The sequence below is a fragment of the Lepisosteus platostomus genome, chromosome 14 (assembly GCF_059453375.1).
Source record: "Lepisosteus platostomus isolate fLepPlt1 chromosome 14, fLepPlt1.hap1, whole genome shotgun sequence".
NCBI lineage: Eukaryota > Metazoa > Chordata > Actinopteri > Semionotiformes > Lepisosteidae > Lepisosteus > Lepisosteus platostomus.
The window spans coordinates 22221325-22243752 of NC_142624.1; the positions used below are offsets into that span (position 1 = coordinate 22221325).

General features: G+C 36.1%; 1 protein-coding gene across 1 annotated transcript; it reads left to right on the forward strand.

Moving 5' to 3' along the window:
• Window positions 1-1415: 1415 nt before the first annotated feature.
• On the forward strand, window positions 1416-21831 carry fam171b (family with sequence similarity 171 member B). The gene is made up of 8 exons (XM_088605058.1): window positions 1416-2058; window positions 12595-12828; window positions 13826-13918; window positions 14192-14350; window positions 14872-15042; window positions 16636-16752; window positions 16894-17017; window positions 17344-21831. Exons 1-8 carry the CDS (start codon window positions 1761-1763, stop codon window positions 18644-18646), a joined length of 2499 nt encoding a protein of 832 aa, XP_088461184.1. The 5' UTR covers window positions 1416-1760; the 3' UTR covers window positions 18647-21831.
• The last annotated feature ends 597 nt before the right edge of the window (window positions 21832-22428 follow it).

The window sequence follows — 22428 nt, forward strand, 5'->3', positions numbered from 1 at the left end:
TTAGTGTACTATAGGGCATTTTCTAAAGCCCTGGAATGTATCTACTCTTCTCTGGATGGATTCCAGAGCAGATGTATCTTTCTTATAATATTGTGACCAAAATTGAAAATGGTATTCTAAATGAGGCCTGCCTGTTGGCATCCCTTGATGTAAATTTTGACTATATCCTAACTTTTTACCCTTTTTATTACTTCTCCATATTGTCTAGATGTAAATGATTTGTCAACATAAACACCTAATACTTCTTCCTAAATAGCCTCTTCTAGCTCAGAGTTACCCATTTTGTATTTAAATTTTGTTTTTGCTACCTGCATTTCAAACCCTACAGCTGTCTTAATTAGACATCATTTGCCAAGTAAAGGTTTATTAATAGACCTTTACCTGTTCCTTAGCAGCCTACGCATGCTGACGCAGCTACCTACTTGAAAATCATCAGCCAAGTGTTTGCCCAGTCTTGCATTGTACCTAAATCCTTTTGAATTGCATTTACTGTTTCTGTTTGAAAATCATAATTTGGTATCGTCAGAAAACTTGTCCAGTTGATTTATGATACCAAAATCTAGATCACTGATAAACATTAGGAAGAGTAGCGATCCTTGTGGTACTCCATTTATTACAGTTTCGAAATCATATAATTTCTTATGAATGGATAGTACATTAGCAATTCTCCAGTCCCTGGGTACTACCCCTGTCTTGAGCAGCTGATGGACGAGTGGTGTTAATAGCTTATGAATAATATCTCATTTCCTTGACTACTTATTAAGATGAATTAATTGACAATTAGTAAGATAACATTAGGCAATGGAGATATATTCATCTTGAGTGATTCTAATATTCTTCTGCGCTCTTAAACACTTCTGTCTACATTTTAATTAATTCTTGGTGGTGCTTTTATCATAGTAATACAGAAAGGTTTTTTATTATTAATTTTAGCATTCTTTGCCATATTCCTTTTCATTTCTCACTTGTTCTAATATCTTTTTAAACTGTGCTTGCAATCCGTTGTACTCATTTTGTTTAATTGGATGCTGTTCTTTTTTATCATGTTATTAATGAAGCACTTTTTTTCTAATATTTCCTAGTTGTTTTGTTGATCCATTTGAGATTCTATTTTCAACCCTTGATAACTATTGAGATACATTTGCTGTTTTCTGTGTATAATTTCAAAATTGCTTCAAAACACACTAAAGGTTCTCGGCTGGTTCTCTCACCCCTGTTTGTCTCACTCAGTCTTGTTTCTTTGAAAGGACAAGATCTAAGCATTTCCCCCTGTAGGCGGTCCTACAAATTGGCTAAGATGAAAGTGTTTAATTAAATATTAATTGGATTGACATATCACTAGCAGTTGTTTTCTGTTTTATTGTCTATAATACAATATTATAATAAAGTATTGACCTCGTAGAACTCTTCCCAATAAATTTTTGAAACTGCAAAGCAGTTTTTAAAATTAATCAGGATTTCCTCCCATTCCTCTATGAAAACAACAATGGATTTTGCGTTTTCGACTGTGATGAAAAACCGCATGACTGCTTTGCAGAACTTTCGTGTAAATTGCATCAATTGCTGGTAGGTCACTGTTCTGTTTTAACTGATCTTGCCACCAGAGGGCGATAGTGGGGAGCGTTTCAATCCACCCCCCTTCCTTTTTCCATCCGTTTCGCGATAACTGTATTTTTAATAAAGAGCCGCATCGCCATCCCAGCTCGTTTCATCGACGCTGGAATTCTGCCACCTATCCCTCCTGTTACCATGGCGCATCCATGAGAAGGGAGAGGTGGGACTCGGTTCTTCAAGCTCCATTTTACTTCAGCAGTTATGTCTCGTTTTCTCTGCTTTCTTTCGCCATGTCTGAGCTCCCTGCTTACCTGTTCTTGTCAGCGCTGTTAATTTTCTCCAAGGATGGGTTGATGGAGAGGGTGGAGGGTGCCAGGACCGCTGGTGGTCCTGCGGAGCTGGTGGACGACAATGTCAACTCCATCATCCAGGAGGCGTCCAGCAACGAGCAACGCCATCATCAGCACCAACATCAAGTGCAAATGGCATCAGTTTCGACATCAGGTATTCATAGGTCTTTGTAATTTATGTTATTTCTTACAGCTGTTAATGTGGATTGAAATAATTGAATGGAATAAAATTGCGAAAATGGTTATGATAAAAAAAGTGTTATGTATCCTGTTTAATGTCGCATTTCTGTTGCGGGTTATTGGCAGTATAGCACATTGAAGCAATTTGTTATGAAATATAACTACCATGCGTAATATTTCAGCAAACGATTACCCTATACTATTTCAGGTTTTTGAAGGAGAGATAATTTCACGTCGTTTTATTTTCAAAGTGGTTTCCTCGGGTCTTACATCAGCGTTGTATATTTTAAGCTTGTTACATGTTTACATCTGAGGTAGCGTTTTGTGTCAACACTGCGTGAAGATCGGTGATTAAAGGGTTTCTACCTCATATCCCATTCTACAATGTCAGCAATAGGACACGCTGATACAATTTCTGATTCATCTACAACATTATCTAACGAGCTGTTTTGATATAATAATTATTAAGAGAACGCGAAAAATACAAATCATCTCAGCTTGCCGTGTGTTGTTATTTCAGATGTTATTATTTTAATATCAAATTACTTACAGCTGAGTAAACAGCTAGTTTACCATGCTGAATTTCGGGAATGTATTGATTGTATATGTAATGTAGCTCAACGCCTGACAGTAGCAGAAACGTGTGCTATAGCACTTACTGGGTGACTAATGGAAATAATCTAATTTTATTGATGGATTATTCTATCCAACTGTCCACTTACAAGTCCACCGCATTCTTCTTTAGTTATTTGGTGAATTAATATTATTTCTTAGGCTCCAGAGAGTGGTTATTTATATCCTATATACAGTAGTGTCCTCCTGATGTCTGCAGACTACAGTATATTTATTCAGTCTGGAAAAGTAAGTCATGAAGAGAAAATGTTAGACTCTGAAAACAAATGTGTTACTAATACTATCATGCAGATTCTCAGTGCAGTCTCCAGGGTTGAAGAGAAAAAAAAGGTACATTTCACATTAAGAGGCAGGTTATGTATGAAATAAAATAAAAAGTTAACATCCTACACTGGCTGTGCTTTGCCAGGATGATAGCTGTAACAGATCCTGTCCTCATGTAGGACAGTCACAAGGGTCTGCACACACTAAATTCACAATTGTCCAGAGAAGTGAGGTCAGAGAGGCTTTAGTGCCTGCAAACAAAAATCCCTCTTAGTATGGCTATCTGCAACAAATTAGAGTCCTTGTTACGGCCTCTAGTGGCAGAGTCGTTGTAACTGCAACTTGTCAGAACAGCTTTTTTAGAAAAATGTGGAACGTGTGTTTGAATGGCATAAAGTGTTTTTTTTTCTCTGTTTAACATTACAAAAAGCCTCATGTTTTGAACTGGAGGTAGTATTTCTCGGAATAATTATCAATATGTGTCTGAAGATTCTAGTAGGTGTATGGGGCCTAATATAAAGTCTACATTCTATGTATGGTACTGTATTACATTTCCACATACAGTATTTCCCTTAGGAATCTTACATTGTGGGCTGAAAGAATGTGAGTGGTGAGTGGTTAGATTCAGTTCCTGGCTCTTCCTGGAATTTATGATTCCGTGCAATGCAAGAATGAATGTAAAAAGACAATATAAAATGTCTTACTTGAATAATTAAAAAAAAAAGTCTTGTGAATCTCCACCAATTCATTGCATTTGTTGCAGAAATGCCTGTCATTTTTTAAAAGCATAAAAAATCAACTGAAATTTTCCCTTTTTCCCTCGTAAAGGAATGAAAAATATCATTACATTGGTTTAGGACCTTGAGCGTTTCTTGGAGGTAATATTCTTGAGGTAGATTAGTTTTAATTACCTTTGAACTAGAGTGCTTTCACTGTTATGCAATGTATAACTTTGCAGCCATTGTGCATGTTTAAAAATAAAATAAGATGAAAGACCAACATTCTAGATTAATCAGGCTGTGTCTTGGTATTTATTGTCTTAGAAGCCAATCACATAATACAGCTTTTGCACTGTATACAGTATATATTGCCCTGTATAATGTTTAATATATATGTCCTCAGATGTGTTCCCAGGTAACTAATAACACAATATAAACTATAGGACATTTCCATTTCAGTGAGTGTTGAATCACAGCAATCCTACATATCACTGGCTATAGGATTAACTGTCATAAATTAAAGGTGACTGGATTAAGAAGGATTATCCATGTTTTTAAAATATGCTGGGATTTCATGTGAATCAGTCAGTGAGGTTCTTCACCTGAATGTTCTCAAGGGTTTTAATTTGCAAACATGTCTCTTCTTATCACACAAGCACAAGGTTAGAAAAATTGCTTTTTGCCAAAGTCTTTTAATTTACACAATGTACTCTATAAGTCATTTCCTCTAAGGATGTCATGAGCTAGCATCTTACTTCTTATAATCTTTACATTGTGTTTCGGATTTCAGTATTCCATGGTATTTCCTCAGTTGCCTATTGTACATGTTCACATCGTAGGTAGAAAGAACATAAGATTTCCATAAAGGACCCACACAACAGGAAGCTACACTGTATTTGTCCCTTTCGTTAGTGCTCATTTGTTGGTTAAGAAAGCAAAATGAAACAAAAATTTCGTCCATCCAGTATTTAATTAAGAAAGCAACCCTCAGCCACCTGGCAGGGAAACCTGTTCCAGATATTCTAGATTTGTATCTCTGATTCATTGCTAAATGTGGAACAGTCCCCTGGATTAACTTTATCTAAACCTTTAGGATCTTATATACTCGAAGACAATCTTTTTCCCTTTGTTCAACCTTGAAGAGATTTATCTACTTTAACATGCCCATATATCCCAAGGAATAACCAGGAATCATTCTTATTACTGTTTTTTTTGTTTCCAAGGCTATAATAATAAGGCTATTTGTGGTATAGTGACCAAAGCTGAACACTATATCCTAAGTGAGGCCTTACTAGTACCTTGCAAAGCTTTAGCATAACCTCTTTAATTCCATAAAATTGGTCACTATATCCCTATATATCCAAGGTGCTTTCCCACACTGTCTTAATGAGAACACAGAAAAATCTATTTTAACAACATGTATAGCTGAGCATGGAACAAAGTTTGTAAGGTGTCGTTGTCCGGTATGGGGAAAGGAATGTCAACCCCAAACCAAATGGCTATTATTAGCACATGACAGCTATTGCATCCTCTATAGGATCCTGCATTTAGGAATTGATCTAAATATATTTATTTTCAATTTGCCAAACCCTTTTTCCACTTAACATTTAACCTGATGCACATTACACGGTAGCACAGGATTATTATAAAGGCTGGCACTTGGGAATTCAGTAATTATAACCCAGTAGCAACAACCTACAGGATTTTCCTTCACTGATGGAGAAACACGATGAAGACAGAGTTCAAGCTTCACGCTGAACTAAATGGGTATGCTGTGCAGACCTTTGAACTCTGAAGGTGCACTTTGTTTAGTCCTGTCATGGTTTGGTAGACAAGTGCAGTTGTCAGTGATAGAGAAGTAAGCAGGTATGAAATTGAAGACATTTGTAATGATGTCTGGGAGTAGTACTAGTGTCATGCCAAGTGGTAAGTACAAGAGGTCAATGCTGATTGTGCATCTGCTACTGCTGTCTCCAGACCTAGTTTAGATTTATGAGTTTCACAGGCCTCTTTCCTCACCGGGGCTTGCTGAGAGAGCTTTACCATCATTTTGATTGCATTGAGTCTGGTACAGATTAAACTTTGTGCAAAATGTCCTCCAAATCACAAGATATATCTTTATGACTGAGTAAAACCACATGTTTAGTCTCAAACTGTACTCCAGCCTTTTGCCCTATGCTTTCATTTTGTACTGTATAGCTCTGGATTGCCACCATTCTCATTAGGGGTGAGCTGTTTTATGATGATGGACAGATGGATGTTGTGCTGTTTAAAAAACAAGTGCACAAATTTTCCATCATACTGTTTCATTCCCATCATGTACTGTAGATGGGGATACTGTAGAATGCTCTCCTGTCTCACTGCCTGTTCAAATAGATAGATACTTTATTGATTCCGTGCAGGAAATTGCAGTGCAACAGCATCTTAACACAGTCAACACAGCACAGTGTAACAAATACAATAATAATACAATACATACAATACAATCAGTACAGTCGGTGAGAAGTGCACTAAGAAGAGTTACTCACAGTCCAGAACATACAAAGAACAAACCAGAACAGAAAAGTACACAAAAAAGTTGTATTGCACAATATAAATATAAATGTATTGCACAGGTCCCTGGCATATATTGCACAAAAACAGTTGTAAATGTGAAACCCAGATGTAGCAGAGAGTTTACTGTTTAGCTTACGTCCTCTTCCCCATGATGAATGATACCAGGCTGATGATCTCTTTAGCACAGACATATCCGAACTGGATATATGTATGTGCCTGGTCTAATTGGGAAGCTGGGAAGTACAGGTTGCGGTACAGGAATTTGGCACGCTCAGCATCATGGTTCCTCAGACTCAATACACATCTGTACTATGCACTTTTTGCATGGTCTACCATGTTGTTTCTTTCTCACTACTACATATTTATTATCCCACAACATATTTATTGTTCCTGTTGTTACTATTTTTTATGTTTTTAATATACTTTCTACATTGTTTGGTGTTGTCTGTTGTACTGTGAATGTCCCGAGAGATCAGTGCAATTAAGAATTCCAATGTACATGTACATTGGCAATAAACTACTCTACTCTGGACCACAATGTGCCACTCACCATTCTTCACCATTTAGAACAACTAAACTGTAGGCAATACCAGGACTCTAAGTCTGGAATATTCTCCCTCTCACACTGAGTGAATGGATACTGTCAGCACAAAAACATTTTACTTATTTTTATGTCAGTAGATTGTTTTTTTTTAATCAAATAAGCAGATCCGGCCAATTTCTGAAAGTTGTTTATTAGTATAAGGTACAAAACATGATTTGGTGAAAGTGCAGATATATTTCTTATAGTTCTGACAGCACAGTTTTTCAAGATTTGACCTTGCTTTTCACCACTCACATTTTCTAGGTCATTGGGTATCGGAGGAAGATGACAATGATGATAAAATGAAAAGCATGTTTAGTTTCAGAATCACATTGTTATATATAGACACAATTAATTGATTTTAGTGTTCAAAGCACTTTTTTCAGAATTGCCAGGCGATCATGTTGTGAAAATGTGCCCCTTAACCATTAATTAAATTTACATTTTAAAATGTTTTCATGGCCATACTGCTGTGCAAACTGCAATAATAAATAAAAATGACCAAAGTAGCATATTACCAATCAGAATGAAGGTGTTTTGTGTTTACTGCATGTTGTTTGTAAAGGAATAATACACCAGCCACAGTGCCTTTAATAAGAGTAGAACTTAATTTTAAATCTCATCTCCAATCTGTTGACAAATAATTGCTATATTTCTGGTCCATTTGGAGTGCATTTAGGGATGTAAGGATGTATGGATTTATCTGCAGTTTTTTCACTATGCTACATGTGACTAATCTGCTTGCTGTGTGCAGGACTGTATAAACCCAGATCACATTGTGCCCATCTGGACATGTGGTGCTCAAGGGCTGACTGGTTCTGTAATGCATAACCTTTTGTTCCTACAGTATCTTTCTGAGTCTCATTTTACTGTCTTATGCCAAGAAAGGTTTCTGTACAGATCTCATTTGTAAACATGCTTCCTACTAATTCAGGGAGTCCTGCTGAGATGATGTGTCTGGTTTAACTTTCTAGGTCACTGCATTTTCATTTTTGTGATCAGTACTTATACAGGGGGGATTTTCTTTGTAGAATAACCTTGCATATTGTCAGCAGTGGCAACACAAATCATTTTCTTAGCTTTCTCGACTGTCCTCTCAAAGAAGCCTCCTAACATAAGGAGTAGTGAAATCGGTTAGCTCAGAATTCTGCAGGTTAGTCTTCATATTTTTCTGTTGTTGCTGATTTTCCATTTTGATTGATGCTGAAATCTTGCAGTGGGACAGGCTGCATATCCATAAACTGCTGGGCTTGCAAATACAGCAGGAAAAGTAATCCATATCTCGCCTTCAATTCTGCTACGATACACAGTGGTGCACAAAGAATCTGATTAGGAATCAAGTTCAGCTAAATTTACAGTTACTGCACCCAATGGAGGCTCAAGAACAGTTATCTTGCATTACTTCATAAGTATGAAACACTAGTGGGAGCCAGTTCAACATCAGGTTTTACCCAATGGCAGATTTGGAGCTCAACTGACAGTCACTCCCTTCGCATATTTGAGTTATAATATACCGTTTCTTTAACTGAGCTGATGCCATGCCATGAAGACATTATATGTACATTATACATATATGTGCAATAAAACATTGGAGAGAGATATTGTAGTTTCTTGCAGAAAAAAACAAATAGTCCCTATTGAAATGTTGACTTGAAACACTGTCACATTTAGACATCTGAGCATGGTATTAAAAATCTGCTGCCAAATGCTGAATTGCCTTGTGACTGATACAATTTTCTTAACAAGAGGCTTACTGTAATCTCCTATTATTCCACATCACTACAGATTTCTCAGTCCTTCTGTCAGGACAACGTTTCCTGGAGTGTTTAATTTCAGTTATGCCACAGCAGTAAAAATATCTCACTTTTAATGTGTCCCTATTCAGAGTGAGTTGGATTCAGCATCATGAATCATGAATACATTAATTAAAAAAAAACACCACATTGCATAACGTTACATTCTTAATACGATGAGAATTTATAAACCTGTGAAATTGCTTGAATTAGGTTTCATGGTAGCTTTATATTATTTTAGAATTAATGTCCACTACAGATAAAAGATCAACATCTTTGTCATTTATTGTTTAAAAAAGGTGTTGGTGTAGTTAATAAGTTAAATAACAGGCAACATATGCTGCCATCTGCTAGTGACTATGTGGCTTTTATTCAAAGATCAGGATTTTAACTGTAGTGGAAGCGTCTTACCCTAAGCCTGTTTCTGTGTTATATACGTTTAAAATATCATCTCACTAGAAGGCTAGAAAACCCATGATATATTTACACATTTAGACTACCAATGCATGCCCTTTGGTTGATAAACTTCCAGATGGCCAGCATCCATTATTTCCAGCAATGATATCCAGTCTTTTCTTTCCTGTGCTTTATCTCAATTACTATATTTTTTGATAGTACATGTCGTTGCACATGTAAACACATATCTGCTAAAAAAAGATTGTGTAATGCAACTTTGATTGATTATAAATTCTATAATATATATATAATATAAATACTTTTAATTTATTCTAATAAAAAACTTCTGTTTTAATTCTTTTTTTTTGCTTAAAACTCACACTTTTTATATCTTAGTACAGTCTTTTCAAACACTTAGATGGTCACATTTCATTCTTTCCATTTGTTTCAAGAAATAACATAGCAAATTTGTAAGAAAACAAGGATAAGAACCTGTTTTCCTGTGGCAAGTTCTGGTCACACTCAGATCACAAAATAATGAATCTGCAGCCCAGAATACTGACAAACCCAATTCATAACCAACATTAGGGAACAGAACACAACACAAGATACACCTGTTATTAAAGGGGCTTACTGTATATAGTTAATTACTAATATTTCGACACATATCGAATCATAACATTAGATCAGCACCTGTTTTATTGTAAATACAGATTTCTTCCTTCATGAAAATTTCTATTGATAAAATATAACTCTAAAATGTATCAGGCAGAAGGGATTTTTTAAAATGTTGTGTCTGTTTCTTTGCTGAGGTTTTCTATTCATGGGTTGTAGTGTTTTCATGTCTGACTGCAATTTTGTAGATAAGGTCAGAGGCTGGGCTTCTTAAGGGGAGTTTTCCTCTGTGGTTATGGAACTTTCTGCTGTGTTGCTTTGTTCTCACGAGTCTTTCACGTGCAACATTGCAAAATATATGTAGCTACTGTTACCTTTCATACTGTGGGCTCTCAAACCAGATTCAAAGAATCCTTGGATGCATGGATGGCTAAATAGACAGTATAACTTAAAAAAAGTTTCCTTCAGTTTTAACAGGATTTGTCTAGATTTGTTTCAGCATGAGCATGAGGTGTCTAGGGAATGTCTTCATTTTTCTGCCAACACAGCACATACTGCAGGATGCAGCCATTTATTTCCATCCTTATTAACCATGGAAAACAAACAAAACCACTTGTCAACTTGGCTGTTCTTTTGAATATCTTGTCATCTCTAGCGATTTTTATAGTTATTTGTTCTTGAAACACATTTTTCCCTAGCACCATCAAAATGCAAATTAGTAAACTGATGGTGCTCTACATAATTCAATACTGTACCTAGTGTGCTTATTAAATGACCTTACAAAGTCCTGTAGCATATGTGATAGTATGGGTATCCAACATTGTAAATTAAATTACTGAAATTAGATATGTTGGTTACTTATTTGAAAACGTTTTTGAAAAAGCGTTACATTAAGGGATTGTATTTACTATAATTAGGGACACAGAACAGTTTAAAAGACTACAAGTTTAAGTTTTGGAAGCAACAAATGAACATTCCTGAATATACATCCCTTATCTGGTATTGCTTCCAAAATGGAAGAACTTTGGTAGCTTATCCTCTTTCAAAGATTAATTAAAAGGTTGTCCCAAGTTAAATAACAGGTCAGTACTGACGTACCGTACTGTTTGTTTAGGAAAGCTGCAGAGGTGAATAAAGTATGATGTGTAGCATTTCAAAGACTTGACTGTTTTGTGTGTACCATAGAGACAATATAAATGACGAGTCAGCTAAAAATAGTTGTTTTTAAATAAAAAAAATACATAAGAATTCAAATGTCTCCCCTAGGACAGTGACAATGGAGATTTTGTTAATATTACAGATAAATAACTTTTTACAGCAACTATTCTAAACAGGAATTTATATCTAAGTCACACAATGGTTATGGTCATGTTTCCTAAAGACAGATACTTTCTCTCTCTTCAGCTAAACTACTTTTAGCTAACAGGTCCTGAAAATGGCAATTCCACAACAGAACAGAAGCACCACTCTTGCTGTTCTCTTTAATCAAAATCCTGGCCAAGGGAATTTGATAGTTAGGAATCCTATTTAATGAGGCCAAATTCTTGTATATATCTTTCTCCTCATCATCATGCAGCCAGTCTGATAATGCTCAAGTAGTTAGCAGTGAACAGTGGAGGGAATTTGCCCAATCTGTGAACCCACACATAGTGATAAAGAAAGACTGCAAAACTAGAGAAGGTCATTCAGTATAGAATTTCCCTGCAGGATATCTGCATGACAGATAAGCTGGAAAAAAGAAACTCTTTTATTGTCATTCATAAGAATATATGAAAGTTAAGAAATTAGAATTTGCTTAGAATTTGTGGATATTGCTTTATCCACAGCAACAGAAGACTTTATTTTATTTCCTTTCATGTTAAAATTGCTTGCAATACTACATTTTATGCTTAAAAAGATCTGTGTATATTGTTTCTCATTGTAGTCTAGGACAATACTCAGTTATTGCAACAGTATAAAACATAACAGAACAGTTCTGAAAAACAAAAGTGAAAGCCTGTTTAACAGTGCAGATCGTTCTTTTGGTTTTTGTCAACCTGTGTTGTTAAAATGACATTGCTTCTACAGTAAGTTCCTTTTGTGTTGTGCAGGAAAGCAGATCTGTTCACTTTAGTTATGTGGAAACAGAACAGCCATGTGAGGCATCAGAGTTTCTTTTAGAGGCTGCAGGTGAAGGTTTGTATTTAGGTGGACTTAGTTTTACCATACATGAATGGTAAGGCCGTCTACACAGATCTCAAAGAAGAGTCCAATAAGATAGTGCTAAGGCAAACGGGAGTCCTTTCATTAAGTAATTGAGGAGTAAATCCATTTGATCTGGAGCACTGAAAAGAATGAAGGTTCTCAACAGCTAAAATACTTTCTTAACAGTCTAATTATGTTCTTTGCAACCCCTTCTTTTGAAGAGTCTCAACCGAATATTTTGTGTAGACAAAATCTTCCCGATGAACTACAGTATACCATTTTGTTTGGGTGAATATTATAGGAAGTAAAGAGAGTTGTGAGCCGTAGTTATGCCATACTTAATTATTTCACCCTAGCACTTAATTTCCTCCCTTTGCTTTGCTTAATGTCATAGGATCAAGGTGTGGGATAGTTTATCTTCATTCTTACCTATCCTTCCCATTGACTCTTACATATCAATACATACAATACATTCATCACCCAGGTAAGTAGGGCTCCTGTGTGTGTAAGTTTTCTGTGTGTGTATAAGGAAGCTCCAGAGTAAGTGCAGTTTTCTGAAAAGGAGCATCATTGAGCTTTCTGCCTCTTTGTGAATTTCTAGCACAATAAGAAACACATTTCTGCAGATGTATTTTTCATTGAACCCTCACTGTGGTTAGGCTATAAAGTGGACATGGAGTGGTTACATGACATGAAAGCAATTGAATTTTACTCAACACATGCCTCTTAAAGAATGTACTAAAATATGAATTGTGGCTTCTTTACAGTGTCCAATTTTATGCTTAAAGTGCAAGTCAACGACATTGTGAGTCGGCAGTACCTAAGTCAAGCAGGCGTTGAGGTGTTTGTAAACCATACACGAACCAACTCCGCAGTCACAGAGGAGAATGGAGTGGTGCTGCTCAAAGTTCCTTACAAGCTGGGTCAGACTCTAACTATTGTGGCTAGCATGGATGGCTATATTCTAACACCGCTGCCTTGGAAAACTACAAAAATGCCAGGTGAGCACTCTTCCCTCTGAAATGACACAACACGTTTGTTCTTTTATTATCCTTCAACATTATTGAAAGCAGAACCTGGTATAAATCATAAAGAAAACCTGCTGAAATATTCAATACTCTGCTTTGAGAATGACTGCTCAGACAGATTGTTCTCAATGTTTGAGAGCCATGCCAACAGTGTTTTCTAAGCAGTCTGTTTTAGTTGTAAGTACTGCCAGTTCCTTTGGCTTCTCACAGGTAAGCACTTAGAATTGTACAAAGGGAGGAATCAAGCTGTAGAACTGTTTATAAAAATAATTTAACACAGGCAAAAACTATCTTTTGCTTCACTATGTCTTTGTTTTTGTCCATGAAGTAGGTTACAGCTCATCGAACTGCAAGTGTTAACAGGCACAGTGTTGCTTGTCTTTCTGCCTGCTTGAAATAATTGACTCATGCAATAGCTCAGTGGTGTATTTTTTCCCTTTTTGTGTAATTTGGTGTACTCTGGCTTTGAAAGTTCACCATATTTTGAGTGTTCTTGGAGCTTGCCCAGACATCATGCTGTTAAGAAATCATTAGAGTAGTTCAGCTGCATTAAAACGCTTTGTCTTGAAAATACCAGTACTGTTGATAGGGGAATATTGGAAAGTGGTATCTGGCTGTGCAGGGTTTGCTACAGAGTGCCAGCACACTCCTTAGCTTGTTTTTTGTAGCTGGTCCTTTGTAGAGGAATACTACAAGACTGCCATCTAGGCATCAGCTAGTGCTATTACACACCTATGTTTTATAATCTAATCATGCTGAGTTGTATTGTGAGATAATGTCACTGTACAGTATGTGCAGTGGATTTAAGGTTTTTTGGAGTTTTAATGGATTCCATTAAGTGCAACAATTATATGCAAATGAAAACAGTGCAATGATGTGTTACGTAAAACTAACAGAATTTCCCAGTATCCTGAGGACAAGTTTTTGTGCTTTTGAGTTATGTATTAATAGCTATTCATGTTGTTTCCAGTATTCTCCTCTGTGACACTGTCGCTGTTCCCACAAAACCAAGGTAACATCTGGCTCTTTGAAGATTCTGTGCTGATTACTGGAAAACTGTCTGGTAGGTAAACATTGTACTTTTTGTTCTAAAAATCAGCACTCCATTTTCCAGACCACGTTTCCTTTGCTAAATAATTGTAGTTGAATATTATTATTAATATATCATGTGTTACATAAACAGGTACACTGTCAATCTCTACCAGTGATACCTACAGATGCATAAACGAATCCTAAATAAAAAATCTGAAATATTATTCTAAAAGTTAACAAGTTAACTTGCTTATATAGGAAACTACCAACATTTTGGGTGCTTGTTTTTTCTCTCTGTTTGTAGATACTATGTCGCAGCCTAATGTTCAGTTTCCAAAAAATGTACTAAAACTGCCAGGAAACAGCAACATCTCTACTGTGACCGCATATCTGACAGTGCCTCAACTGCCATCAGAAAAGGACTGCTTTCTGTACACTGTAGGGATCCTTATCAACAAATCAGGTGGGCGAAGGTCTTCTTTTGCATGTGAGAGAGAAAAAAATGACATTGAAAAGCCCATATAATATTCATGTTTTAATCTGAATGGCAACAATGCATTTTTCTTTTATATTTGATAGAAATAGCATACATTATAATATAATATGGGGTGACATGGTGAAGCAGTGTTTAGCATTGCTGCCGGAGCTGGGGTGATATTTGCGTTAAGTTTGCATGTTCTCGCTGTGTTTGCATGGGTTTTCACCAAAGACAAACTGATAGGTGAATGGATTCTGGGAAAATTGGCACCGTGTGAATGTGTGTGTTTATGTCTGTGCGTACCCTGTGACCCTACATATCCTGCCTTGTGCCAGGATAGACTCTGGCTTCCCAGAGACCCTGAATAAGATGAACCAGTCAGGAAATACATGGATGCATCACATGACATAAAAATCTTTTAAATATCGCTGCAAGTTTTTTTAGTTTTAATTTTAATTTTCTAAGCCTTTCTTAAATTATTTAGTATAATAATTGATTCATTTCAGGGTACAAGAACATTGAGCTGAACCCCTTGGCTGCAATTAGTATCCAGCTTTTCTCCACTGGGAAAGAAATACAGATCACTGGTCCCATCCAGATAACACTGCCTTTACCAGACAGCAACCGCATGAGGCCTTTAGATGCTGTACCTGCGTGGGCGTTTGACATGAAAACTGGTAGGTGCCTAATTTACCTGCCAAGATATCTGTTACAGTCTTTGTCTTTTAGGTAAAACAGCCCATTACATGTAAGAAAAAGTTCATTGACTTGTGGGTGAATAAATAAAAGGTTCCATTGATATCAACAGCAGGCAGTTTCCATTCTGTTCTGGCTGGGAGAAGACTTGTATGAACTCATTCAAGGAAGACTGCCAATAAGAGCATTTATTTTTTGTTTCACAGTGCCATAATAAACTGTGCTGTACAGTTATATTATTACAGCTGTAATTACAATAAAACAATGACAGTATTGGGGATTACCTTCCCAAACGGAATTGTTATCATAATATTAAATATTAACTTAGTGATGTAACTGATGTTTTATTTTGTCCTAATTAGAATGAAAAAATACAAAAATTGTAATCGTACAAAAATTGTAATTTACTGCATGAAGGTGAATTATTACTTTATACGACTTTGTAACTGTTTATTTAATATGGCAGTATATAATAAAAAGTTAACAAAAAATGAAATGCATCACTGATATTGTTATAATTATCAGGAAAATAGAGAATACTAGAAATGACAGAGCGAATTAATTCAGAATTTTATACCTGAGCCATTGGTTTAATTAGAGGCACTCGAGTTCTTTGTTCTCCAGCACAATTTTGGTGAAAGGAGTAATACATCACACTGATGTAAACAAATATTTATTAACAATGACAATAACACACTAAACCACACACATAAACATACAACATACAAGTTACTCTATTTACAAACAAGGCCTACGCTACGCCCTGACCAACCAAAAAAAAAACCCAAAAAACAAGAATTCTATAAAACAGCTAACAGGCCAACAAGGGAGATGAATTTACCTTCTAAACTAAAAGGAAATATAACCTATGCTTAAATCGCTCTATAAATCCAGACGTTACAAAATGAATAGGAAACCTAGCATCATATTCACCTTAATAACCATGAGAGGCCATTTTAAACTTATGAATTCTCTATACATGAAATCAGAGTTTCCTAAAAACAATTAAATGGCAAGGTCTCTTAACAAGGTTCAAAAACTTGACTTGAGTCTGGTCTTAAAGACAGACTGGAACAAGGACTTTGTGCCTTCACTGTCTCTTGTCCTCTTTCTATCCTCTCTCTCTGCTCCTTCTGTTCTCTATCTTTTCCTTTCTGTGGCTGCTTGTCTGTTTTTATCCTCTGTTCCTCAACTATTGATGAATTTTAATCGTTTACCCAGAATTTAATTACCTAAAGTAAACCAGAGTATTCCTGAGAGCTACAAATGTTGACACTAGCTAGATGTTTGACTTTTGCCCCTAGATTCCTGAGATACCTTAACGGCCACTTCCAATATCCTTGACAATATGAATAAAGCAATATGAGAAGCAGTGCTGTTTTGCAGTCCCCAGATGCCAGTGGTGCTTCCAAAAGAAAATGTATTTGAGGATTCCAAATCTTTAGTATTTGTTCATGTATCCATCCATCCTTGATAGTCTATGCATTTGTAAAAAATAAAAAAATCATTTTACCTGATGTGTGGTCCTTCTTGTTTATTTACACCAGCCATAGTCATTCCCTTTTCCTTCTCAGGTGCCTGGGTTAACAGAGGTTTGGGCCTTGTAAAAAAAGAAGACAATCGCCTTGTCTGGACGTATGTGGCTCCTCACCTAGGCTACTGGATAGCTGCACCTTTACCTGCAGCAAGAGGTGTGAACACAGCTGTTCTCCAATAGATACCGTCAAGTCTGTATTATTCATTTAAATCATGGTTTAAAAATGTTTTATTTTCCTTTCATGCAAAAGCGTTGAAATTCACCAATAACCAGATTTCTGTTTGTGCAAATCTAGGTTTTATTGGACATGCAACTACTATGGACTTCATCTCATATCATACTTACCTGCTCATGGCCATTCTGGGAGGAACCCTAGTTATTGTTTTTGGATTTTTAACTGTGCTGTTGTGTTACTGTAGGTAAGAGATTGTTTTGCTACATTAAAAACTAATACCCTTTTCAACATTTATTGTTCATTTGAGCATGCATTCTAGAGTTCTGTCTTACAGACATGAAAATTTTGAACAAAATGTCTGTGACAAATAACTAGGTTTTAAAGACATTTTGTCAAGCTTTTGCATTTTTTTAAAGAAAGTGTGTAAACAATACAAATAATTAAATGAAAATTAAGAACTGTGCATTTCAAAATTGGCTGTGTGGGGCTATTTAATTACTGGTCTGCAACAGGATGTTGTAAGTTTCATAAAATCTGATATGCTGATAAATGTTTCTGTTTTTTTTCCAGAGGCAGTAGTTATGAGCCCCCAAAGAAGAAAAGGAACATCACTAAAATGGAGGTTTTAAAAAAGGACCAGACCACTTCCACTATAAATGGAAACCGTGATGTTTACTTTAAGGCATCTGGCCGACAAGATGACAAGTCGCATTCTCTGACACCCAGGACTGGCGCTCAAAGAGAAGACTCTGCTGCCTCCAAGCAAAAGGGGAGCTTTAACATCTATGTTGAGGATGTTGGGCTTCCATCTGGCAAGCAATTTGAAAATGTAGGAAATTCAGGCTCAGAAACTAGCAGACATCCACAGCAACCCATCTATGTTAACACCGCTGAGGCTGTGAGGTCTAAAGAGATGGCAGAACACAAGAGAGTACACCTTGCTTTAAGCGAAAACATGTTTTTCCCAGAAAGATTGGTCCACATTTATAACCAGCCAGTGGCTATTCTGCAGGCCCCAGAGCTTTTCCACACACCAGAACACTTAGCGGCTTGTAAGTCCGCCACTTTGCCCAGAAAGGGTCAGGTAGTTTATGACACAATGATGGAACCAATGAGTAAAGATAGCTACACACAAACATTGCCAAAAATGCCCCTGCTCTCTCATTTACAACAGGAGCCCAGTGAGGAACAGCAGGTCCTTGAAGGTCCTCAGAGTTCAGCGTCTAACCCAGGGACCTGGGGGAGATACAGTAGCCTGCTGGAGTCGGTTTCAGTTCCAGGGACACTGAATGAAGCTGTGGGGATGGGCCCATTCTGCAGTGAACTCCAAGGCATTTCAGAGCAAACACTGCTGGAGCTGTCAAAGGGCAAACCCTCCCCACATCCTAGGGCATGGTTTGTTTCTCTGGAAGGCAAACCCGTAGCGCAGGTGCGCCACTCCTTCATTGACCTCCAGAAAAAGAGAAAACCTGCTGATAGCAACGACACTAGCCTGGACTCCGGAGTGGACATGAATGAGCATCAATCCAATAAAAAATTTGAACGGGAGAAGACCTTTATCAAGGGCATGCCTCACAGCAAAATCCTGTACACAGAAGACCTGGACCTCAGCAGCAGTGAGAGTGGGACCACGGCTGCCTGCACTCCTGAGGATCCAGCTCTGAGGAACATTCTAGACAGTGGGAGTGGGCCCATTGGCGAGTCCCAGGCAGAGAAAGAACAGACTGAGGTGCCAAGCGTTCAGGATGAGAGCGAGACACGCTCCACACCACCCCCACGACGTCTAAGGAAAGTCAGGGACAAGGGGAAATCAGACAGCAAAAAGAGCACTTGGCAGATACGAGAGGAAAGGCCACTGATGTCTTTAAACTAGTACCAAATCTTCTGAGGATACCACAAACAAATGGCAATGGCACATTAAGGTTAAGGGCACAGTTTATCATCTGTTTCAGTTGTTAATGTCCAAGAAAGTGTGACTAAAGGCAATGTTCCAATTCCATCTAGGATTTTAAGCCTACATGTTTACAGTGCTTAAGTGGGTCTGATTCAACAGTTTTGGGCTGTAGAGCATATTTCTGGAAAAGGAGGTGTGATACAGGAGATGTATCTAGTCCTAGTTTGTAAATGTGCTGATCGTCCTAGAGGTTATTCTTTTCCGCCCACACCAGATAGACTGAAATCATTGGCCAGGAGTGTAAACGCATCATTATGACACACTGATGAATAGCTACTCCCAGGCTATTTTATAGCCTGATTTCATTAAAATGAACAAGCTTCTTGTGGGGCTTTACAAATACAGCAACAAATAATGCAGTGATCTAAATGGAGATGAAATACATTTCAAATAGGTTTCTACAGAAAATGTTAACTGATCCCTAACTTGTCTGAATCAATACATTGACACGGTTTTACCAAAATAACCCACATCTTGATATATTAGGCTTTTTTACATTAAACTTATGTGACACTGTAAAATGACAAAGTCCTACTAATTGTAAATTTGATTGTACATTTTACCTGTACAGATATGAGTGATCTTCATTTGTTGTTGCTACCTTGTAATTCGAAAAAGCACACTTGAAAAACACAAATCTTCTTATCTTGCTTTTGGCAATCAGTTATATAAGAGTACAAACAAACTATTATGTCTGGTACGGATTGAAAATATGTCTTAGAAGTTCACCTTTTAAAAAAAGTGTACTGCACTTCAAAGAGGGAGAAATTATGGTAAAAATTGAGCAATCCTATTCAGAATGAGTTTTCTTTCAAGAAGGAAGAGGCTTTCGAAAGCTGTTATAGAATATCCCTTTCGAGATTTGCCATGTCACATGTGAAAAATCTAAAGCAATTTCTTACACATTTCTAAAGCACATAAGGCAACAAAAAATGTTGCTCTTTACAACTACAGGTTTCTCCGTTAGCTTATATTACGAAAAATCATGCAAGCACAAGTAATAAGCAGCACATTTTGGTGTTTGTTGTCATGATACACAGCTTGAGATCTACAACATTTATGGATTTGAAAATGTTATCGTAATTGAATTTTTGTTTCCAAGCCTTCCTTTGGCGATTCCAAATTTGTGAATTCAACAAGCAGTTCATGGAATAAATAATAATGGATAAGAGAAAACAAAACAACCCAATTATGAATGAGACATTTTCTTTCTTATTTTTATTTTGTACCTTATTGTGTCAACATTGCTTTATGGTGGGTGGATTTTTTAAACAAAATTACTAGTTATGTTCTGAGGTCCTCTCTGTATCAGTAAAATATCAAGCCTGTTCTCTTTAGGCTCTGAACACAGGGCCCATGTCTTTGTTTTCCTTTGTTTCTCAAGAAAAGTGTTTAATATACATTAAAATGAGTTTCAGACTTTCACACAATGGGTAAATGATAGATTTGTGCACCTCTTCAGGGTATTTTCTCAAGTAAAACAGGTATTACAGCAGCCATTATTCAGCATTTTTAGTAAAAAGGGAAAAATGCTTGCAGTTCTGTGATCAGTGTGTATTAAATCCATTGCCAGAAACAGTTTTAGAAACTGAAAACTGATTTACTGTAGGTTGTGTAAATCTAAACGAAGCACTTAAATGATTAAATCAAATACCATAAATAGTGGATTTCTGTGTATGTCTTAATATGTTTCCAATGCAGGCAGTGTATTTAGTATATACAGTATAAGCAATTTAAAAAACATTACGCTTCTCCGTGCTGTCATTTCTTTTGTGTCACTGTGCTTTAACTAAATCTTGTCATGCACCACACTTTGTGATACCGAGATGCACCAATGGTCACTGTTCCCCAAGGATTAGTAGCTCATTTTACAATGTCCTTTTACTGTCTGGTTTTGTAAAATAATACTACAGTTGAATAGAAAGAAAAAGAAATGGAGGTATAATACAGTCATTTTGCCCAAAGTTTTAAAATTACACAGATACATATATATATAAATAATTGTATTACATATAATTGTCACACCAATTAAATACTATAAAATCATGGAACATGTACAAAATTATGTAAAAGAACCAAATTATAATATGCACTATAAAAGTAAACTTATTTTCTAGCAAAAGGAGTTTACTAAGCAAAATATTTTCACTGTTTTGAAAATTAACCTTCACATAATTTGGAAGATTTTGTTAATTTTATGCGGACCTAGCTATTACCCAAATGCTGTTAATTGTTGAGATTGTTTAGATATTTTTTTTCTCCCTGATTAAAATTGGACTTTACTTTCTATCTTTCCTCTACACTTATTCAAATTGTAATATGTTTGTGATGTTTGTGGGATTAATGTTCACCCTGTTCCACTTTGGAATAATCTACAAAACTAATTATTTTCCTAATAGTTAAGATAAAAAATGGATCAAACTATATTGTAAAAAATATGGTTCAAATACAGCCTTTGTACATCGTAGGTATTACTTGTCATATTTCCACTTAGTAAAAAGGAGAAACAGGTTCAAAGACAAATGGGTAAATGCATATATCTAAAAATTCTGATAAAAATCAAATACTGTACCATTTACCTGCAGCATAACCCTTCTGAACATTCTTTTAAACAGAGGGGTTTAAAAACAGATATTTTTTCAAATCTTTTTGCCAATGACATTTTTAGAATATTGTTCATGTCTTTCACACAAGCATAATCGTTATGCGTTATTAGTCAGTTTAGCAATTTAAAAGGGAGATTCAGAAAATGTATAGTCTTTGAAAGTAAAGAACTGCCTATGAATCAAATCTGTCTTAATCTGAGAAGTCCTTTTGTACATTCTAGGAATTATTAATTATATATTTAAAATTAAGCATCTTAAGGGGGAAACTAGCATATTTATGTATTTAAATAGCTACATTTGTCTCTAATGAATTTCCACAAAGTGAAAAATGTTGTATTTGAGGGTGCATGAATGCATGTCTATCATGTGTATTCACCAGAGTTTCATGAGAAGGAAGTTAGATTTTCTTTATGTTCAGTGTTTTTTACCAAAAATCTCATGGTCTGCCTTTTTGTGTATTGTTTGAAACTTTACTATAAATAAAATTTCTTGCCAAAATTTGGTAATTTATCTTTTTATTTTAGTGGCTGTAGCCTAAAGTACAAAGAGAAGTTGTTGAAGTGCTACTGCTATAGGTTATAAATGACAGAGGAGCATACTTGGCTTATTTTGCATTTAGATTTAAAAGACACAACATTTATGTTGTGCCGCATAAATGTATTTTGCATATTACTTATAAAAGACCAGTTTTTCATTTTTCTGCAGTAAATTAGAACCCCCAAGTCCCGATGCTTTGCTGGATTACTTCATTAAAGTATAATTTGAATACAAGCGTGCATCATTATGAAGAATAAAAACTAATTTCTGAAGATGTAGGTAATACAAACATGTGCAAACGTCGAAGAGGGACATACTTGAAGGTTTAGGTATTTTCCAAGTGCTTCAGTCACTTGTGCCTCCACTGAGAGTTTCAAAAAAGAGGTAATTACTATAATATACTACTGGTATGCATGTACAGTATGTGTATTTCACTCCTTAAGCAATTGTTAAAGTTAAATGATAATTAAGATTCTCTTCCTTTTTGACAGGCTTGTATGATATAATCTGGTTGCTGCTGTTTGATTCAAATCTTTTTGTAAATGACTTTGAAAATAT

Excerpts from the sequence above, each read along its gene's own strand:
- fam171b (XM_088605058.1), top strand. The coding sequence starts at position 1,761 with ATGAGAAGGGAGAGGTGGGACTCGGTTCTTCAAGCTCCATTTTACTTC. Across the intron at positions 14,351-14,871 it reads GATCCTTATCAACAAATCAG|GGTACAAGAACATTGAGCTG; the intron begins GTGGGCGAAGGT and ends GATTCATTTCAG. Across the intron at positions 16,753-16,893 it reads ACCTTTACCTGCAGCAAGAG|GTTTTATTGGACATGCAACT; the intron begins GTGTGAACACAG and ends GTGCAAATCTAG.